We start from the raw sequence: 7,106 nt of genomic DNA on the forward strand, positions 1-7,106 counted from the left end.
ATACATATTAAATTTTTTGAAAGTTATTTTCTACAATTATTAATTGATATAAGTGAAATTATTTATTTACAATATTATTTCATTATTTAAATAATATAATTATTTAAAATTTAAAATATCAATTATTTATTGAATTTAATAATCCATAAATATTAATGCACGGATGAGGAAAACTTAGAGATATTTTAATAATCAATATTATATCTATGGATATTTTACTAATTTACCATTAGGTTTGGAGAATTATATGCAAACCCCATTCTTAATTTGGGGAAAAATATTTCTTTATCCCCACCCTGTCTCTACCTTGTCCCCGTTTAAGATTTGAGAAAACTTGTCCCGTTCAGGGCAAGGCAGGGTAAGGCCCCAGTTTTACACTAATAATTTTCTATAACTAATTAGCTGACAATAAATTACAATACTTTATGATAATTTCCAAAAATTATTGAAATTTCTATTGATTAGTAGTACTGTATAGTAAATTAATTATTTACAATAACAATAATGGATTGTTATTTAAATAATTATGAAACAATTTCTAATGGATTAATTTCCTATAATTTTTAGTAATTATTTAGTTGAAAAATAATTATGGATTATTAATTAAATTGTTTTGGAAAATATTTTTTTCATAGATTAATTTCTTAATTTTTTAATTACTTATTTAAAAATAATAATTATGGATTATTAGTTAAAGATATTCCCTAAATTATTTGATAATTGCTAACTATAATTATTGTTTTATAGAAACTATTCAACTAGTAAATTACGCTAACTAGTAATATATTTTATCAATAAATTATTATTGTAAAAATTTAATGAAAATTTATTAAACTACAATTATTGTGTAAATTGCACTAAATATTACAATTTTGAAAATTTATTAATAACAAAAAATGGTTAAATAATGGATTGTTTATTACTTTTTGATAGATTATTAAATTATTTAATATTTGTTAAATAATGAATTATTTCTGAAATAATTATCTCATCATTTTTATTAGAATATTTTTCTATAAACTTTTAATAATTTTCATAACTTATGGATTATTTAACAATAGATTGTTATTTAAGAATAATGGAAGATGCCATGAATATATAGGAAACATCAAATTCCCCTTAGTCCCCTCTCTTTAATTTGCTTGAAATCATGTCTATAGATTTTGAGTTGGAAAACTAAATCTTAATAAATTGTGGCCCTCTTTTTATGGGAAAGTGGAGAGAACAGAGGTGAATTAGATATTAGAATTATATATATATGGCGGGGGCTTGTGCAATGCACGGGATGGGGCACCCTTCCTTGTCCCTCACCCCTGTAAGTCAAGGCACTCTACTCCATCCCTGACCCGACCCCCAACGGCGAGGCAGGTTTGGGGCGAGGCACCCATTCCTCATCGGTGATGGGGAATCCCCAAATATTTCCCACCCTGAGGTAACCACTTAAAAAATCTAATTTGTGGATATTTTATAAACAGGATTATGGGAATTTGGGGGTATTTTAGGAATTGAATTATGACAATTTTGGGTATTTTATAAATGAAATTATAGGATCCTTGAGGAAAACTTAGAGACATTTAAAAATCAATATTAAATCTATGGATACTTTTCTAATTTATCATTGGTTTTGGGAATTATATGCAAACCCCATACCTTATTTGGGGCAAAAATATTTCCCTATCCCCACCCCATCTCTGCTCTGTCCTTGTTTAAGATTGGTTTGAGAAAACATGCCATATTCGGGGCGGGGTAGGGTAAGGCCCTAGTTTTGTAGGGAAAATTGCCATCCTACAATTCTAATAATTTTCTACAACTAATTAAATAATAGTAAATTAATTATTTTTTGATAATTTTCAAAAAAAAATTATTGAAATAGCTATTGATAGTAGTAATGAATAGTAAATTAATTATTTATTTACAATAACAATAAATGAGTGCAAATTATTTACTTTTTAAGCCTAAATTATTTACTATTAATCAAAGTAAATGTAATTATAGTAAAGTAATGTAGTTGTAGTAAATTACATTATTTTTAATTAAAAGTAAACCATTTGTTGTTAATTAATGTAAAACTAGGTATGATCAAAGTCAACCAAGTGGTCTAGATCGGTGTTGATAGACTTAATAATTTTCCTAAATTATTTAATATTTATTTACTAAAATAATAATAATATATTTTTATTTAAAAAATTATGAAACAATTTCTATAGATTAATTTCTTAATTTAATTTTTTTTAAAAATTAATAATTATTTAGTTGGATAATTATAGTGGATTATTATTTAAATAGTTTTAGAGAATGCAGAGATGTAGAGCAATAATTAGTGCTAATATATTGTTGCCAGTTATTTTATTTATTGGGGTCCCTACTAATGCTATTAGTTATTTCCTAGTTTATGTTTGGCGTTAGGTCGTTGTTGATAACAATATGAGTTTTGTTAGTTATTTCAACTTATTTGCTTATGTAAGCAGTAGGGGGATTAGTGTAATTATTGTTTTATATTCTAATTTTAATATAAATAGTTGAGTGGGGCGACAACTCAAGTTAACCCACACTCTTTCTCTCATTTCTCTAAATTTACATCAAGAATTGGACTGATTACAGTCTTGATTTGCCAATTGAGAATATCTTTTCATAGATTACTTTCTTAATTTTTAATTACTTGTTTAAAAAATAATTATTGATTATTAGTTAAAGAGTTTCCCTAAATTATTTGATAATTATTAATTTTATAGAAATTAGTAAATTATGCTAATTAGTAATATCTTTTATCAATATATTATTATTGTAAAATTTAATAAAATTTTATTAAATTACAATGATTAATGTAAATTACACTAAACGTTGAAATTTTGAACATTTATTAATAACAAAAAATTATTAAATAATGAATTGTTTATTAATTTCTGATAGATTATTAAATTATTAAACATTTGTTAAATAATGGATTATTTATGAAATAATTATTTCATAATTTTTGGTAGAATATTTTTTTAGAAATTTTTAATAATTTTCATAACTAATGAATTATTTAACGATAATGGAAGATGCCATGAATATATAAGAAACACTGAATTCCCCTTATTTCCCTCTCTTTGTTTGAAATCACCTCTATATATATAAATATTGTTTGATTTGGAAAACCAAATCTTAATAAATTATGACCCTATTTTTGTGGGAATGTGAAGAGAATAGAGGGGAATTAGAGATAGAAGTGATGGAGATGACAAAACATCTATTGAGCTAATTAAGGAGAGAAGTTAGGTTGTTATAGAAAGTGAGAGACTTGAGTTGTGGGGGGAGAGAGATAACCCAATGGGAAGGGAGAGAACCCAATGGGTTGGGGGTAATGGAGCAAGGGGAAGATAGGTGACGTGGATTGTATTGCTATATATATAATAATTTTGCTTTTACATATAATAATAATTAACTATTATAATTCTTAGTTTTTTAAATATCAAATAAAAAGTTATATATATATATATATATATATATATATATATATATATATATATATATATATATATTTTATAAAACATTTAAGTCGCATTTGAGCTTGAGTTGGGTTCGATTTGAATTTACGAGATTTTGACTCGAACCGAATTCGAGCTAAAATCTTTAACTTGAATCAAGCTCGAGTTAGGTGCTTCAGTGCTCACACCATTTGCACAGCCTTTTACGATTGTGGATTAATACTTTACCGTGCGAACAATGTTAGCATGGTCTCATAAGGACCAAATCCCATGTCGTCCATGATGTTAGAGAGAGAGAGAGAGAGTGTGTGTGTGTGTGTGTGTGTGTTATAAAGATGGGAAAATTCCCGATCAGTACCTTCTACTTTGGCTCGAGTGACAATTTGGTCCTTGAAATTTAAAATGTGACAATCCAATAGTCAAGCTTTCAAAATGTGACAATCCAGTACCCAAGCTTTCAAAATGTGACAATCTAGTATTTGTCTTAACCAGTTCATTAATCAGCCGTTAAATGGCATTTGAAAAGTCAAAAATGCCCTTCGAATGCCATCTAATTCTTTTTATCAACCATCCAAATATGACAAAAAATTGAACATCTCAAATCCTACCTTCTTCTATTCAAAAAAGTTGGTGACTGATTAAAAAAATATAGAATTTGAGACTATTCATTAACGGATTGATTAATGATAAGTACTGAATTGTTATATTTTGAAAGTTTGGATACTATTCGAATCGTCGCATTTTTAAGTTTGGACACCAAATTGTGACTTTAGCTATTGCAGTGGATTCATTTTTTTTTAATGGGTAAAGAATCTCTGCCACACCGAAAGTATTTCCATCCCTAATATAAATACGGAGAGAGATGTGGCTCGTTGCCTCGTTCGTCAAGGCATCAAGCTTCATTGGACTTTGGGCTCCTGAGTAAGCTTCAAGTCGCCTAAAAATGCTGCGTTTAAGTCTCATCGGTCACAGCAAATCACCCTTCAAGAGTTCAGATTATAGAGGACGAGGAGGAGGCTGAGGTTTTCTAACCAGTTAACTAGTCTTCCCCTGATCTATGTGCTTCGAAGAATAACCACCCTGTTAAAGCCGGAGATGATGACCAAGTATCGGTGCTCAACCCAACTGGGTAATACTACAAAGTGTTCTCGACGCAAGAGGCCTTCCTTTTTCAAGGTCTTGCTCCCCTCTCACTACTCCAAATTGCTGGTAAGAATATCAAGCAGAAGCTCTTTAGTTTCCATTCTCCAGTTTATCTGAACATGTCTAGTTCCTTTACCCTTTCTGGTGCTGCTTTGTTCTTCATTCTACTCTACGCTTAGATTTACCATTTCTTCTTTTGGCCGAACGACTTTTAATTTTGTAGCAGATACCACCACCTTTTATCAAGCATTTCAATAGATCAGTGCCCAGAAGATCCATCATTAGAAGTCCGACCGGAAAATGTTGGCCTGTAACTGTGAAAAAGATTGAGAAAAGATTCTATTTCCAAAAGGGTTGGCAGAGCTTTGTGGAACATCATGATTTGGTGGTTGGAAACCTTTTAGTTTTCAGCTACCATGGCAATTCAAAGTTCAGTGTTAAGATATACGACCGAAGTGCTTGTGAGAAACAAATGCCTTTACCACCTGTAGCCCAGATTCAGAGCGCAAGTGTTTCCCACCCAACGAATGGAAAGCAAGGCAAAATGATGCCCAAAGTCACCAAGGAAACAGGTACTTCTTTTACGGTAAAAGTTTAGTTCTTTTTAGTAAAATATGACTTTGCATCATATTTGAAGGTGGATGTGTCAAGCCAAACAGAAAGCCTATTATCAAGAATGGAAGAAATGGAGGGTTTGAAGCTGCCTGTTCATACAAAACAGAGTTTCCATATTTTATTGGAGTTTGGAGAAACTCTAGAAGATATTACATGGTCAGTTTCTTATCCTAATTAATATCCAGATTCATTTGAATGTTCAGCCTAATGAGCTAATCCCTTGTTTAAAAAATGAAATAAGGAAAAACGATTTGGAAGAAGGGAAGCATTTCATATTCGAAGATGCTACAAATTCCTGATATTGACTTTGCAGATTTGAAGTATATTTATTTTTAGATACAAGCATAGTTGTAGAACTACTCTGTTCTATATTTTTATTTTTCCAGAGAAGTTATAACAAAAGACAGAAAATTCATTAAAATCTATACCTGAATCCTCTAGATCAACCAGAAGAGGTATCAGGTATGTCAATGGCTACAAGCCTACAACCTGATCACCCATAGATAAGGGCTTGGGACAACAAACAAGGCCCTGGCTCTAATCAAATGGGGTTGGGAAGGTGTTCCATAAATAAGGAAATGGGTCCAATTCACCCACTCACTGTTGACAAATAAAAATCCTGCTTTCAGTATGTTTTTTCTCACTTTTTTTGCTTTTGTATTGGATGATAGACGATTCCAAGTGCTGTAGCAAGACAGTTTTGCCTTGCAAGCAAGGTGAAAATGGTTCTGCTTTGGGATCCTCAAGGGAGGCCATGGCCAGTGAAAGTCTGTTTCAGGAGAGATGGTCGTGTTGTTCTGTCAGATGGGTGGGGTGAATTTTCTAAAGCAAATAGTTTACTTGAAGGTGATGCCTGCAGCTTTGAGTTCTGCCATGGAATAGGCAATTCAATATGTGTCAATATATTCCGAGCAATGGGATCAACCAAACGACAGGCATCAAACAACAAGACTGGGATTGCAGTACCAGTCTCATCTATTACAAGCCAAAAAGGTTCTGTTATTGCAGTATCTAAGTCACTGCTGTGGTAAGGAAAGGAAAAAAAAAAAAAGTGGAGGAACATCTTCAGCATAGGAGGTTTGCTAGGTTTAGAGGAAGATTATCTAGTATTTAATGTTACTTAGTGGGTGCTTTTGGAAACCTTTCTCCGTACTCTTCATGCTATATAAAAAATGCCAACGGAGAAAGAGTCAAGTTCTTTCCTAAAATGTTTCTTCATTTGGACACTTTTGAATCTAATTTCCATTGGATCATCTTAATCATTTGAGATTGGTTACATGGGTAGAATAAATGGTTCAAGTTACCGCTTTAATCTGTTCAACAAAGTTTCATATTCATTCAGTTTGAGGAATTAAGAAGGAAAAAAAGGTTCCCTAAACAGATTGAGTGGGAAGCTTACTGAAATTAACATTGTCAGCATGGATTCATATTTAACATTATATGGTGCTGCCATTTTTCCCTAACACGAGGGCATACATGTCTAGATCTGAGAAGCATTCATGAAAAACAGTGCTGTTGGTTCCTCACATGTGAAGTGTCCCTTGTGTTAGGGACAGATGGTGGCACCATATAATGTTAACAGCAATGTGCAGAGTCCTGTTAACAGCAGATCCAGATTCATTGGATTTTGAGTTTTGATACAAGGGCATTGTACACTTATTGAAACCCAATATGTCAGCTATATTCCACCTTTATCCTTTAGTATTGATTGAACATAGGGTAAAAGTTGAGCCGGGTTTGGTCAGACTGTCAGAATTGAGGTCAATTTAATCCCAACCTGAGGTGTTGAAGCACCTACACTAACATAACCTCACCACATTCAGTCAACCCTAACCAAACCCAACCTAACTTGAAAGTGTGATGGGTTGGACCAGGTTG

General features: G+C 31.5%; 1 protein-coding gene across 2 annotated transcripts; it reads left to right on the forward strand.

Moving 5' to 3' along the window:
* Window positions 1-4,241: 4,241 nt before the first annotated feature.
* LOC148852200 (putative B3 domain-containing protein Os03g0621600) lies at window positions 4,242-6,490 on the forward strand. 2 transcript variants are annotated; one of them, XM_088947023.1, is made up of 4 exons: window positions 4,242-4,679; window positions 4,837-5,185; window positions 5,251-5,384; window positions 5,900-6,490. In XM_088947023.1, exons 1-4 carry the CDS (start codon window positions 4,566-4,568, stop codon window positions 6,257-6,259), a joined length of 957 nt encoding a protein of 318 aa, XP_088803149.1. In that variant the 5' UTR covers window positions 4,242-4,565; the 3' UTR covers window positions 6,260-6,490. The 2 variants fall into 2 exon arrangements, with proteins under 2 accessions (XP_088803149.1, XP_088803150.1); XM_088947024.1 differs by having other exon boundaries at window positions 4,246-4,679; window positions 4,840-5,185.
* Window positions 6,491-7,106: the final 616 nt, after the last annotated feature.

Source organism: Nelumbo lutea, chromosome 5 (assembly GCF_056320005.1).
Source record: "Nelumbo lutea isolate HS-2025 chromosome 5, American lotus-T2T, whole genome shotgun sequence".
Classification (NCBI taxonomy): Eukaryota; Viridiplantae; Streptophyta; class Magnoliopsida; order Proteales; family Nelumbonaceae; genus Nelumbo; species Nelumbo lutea.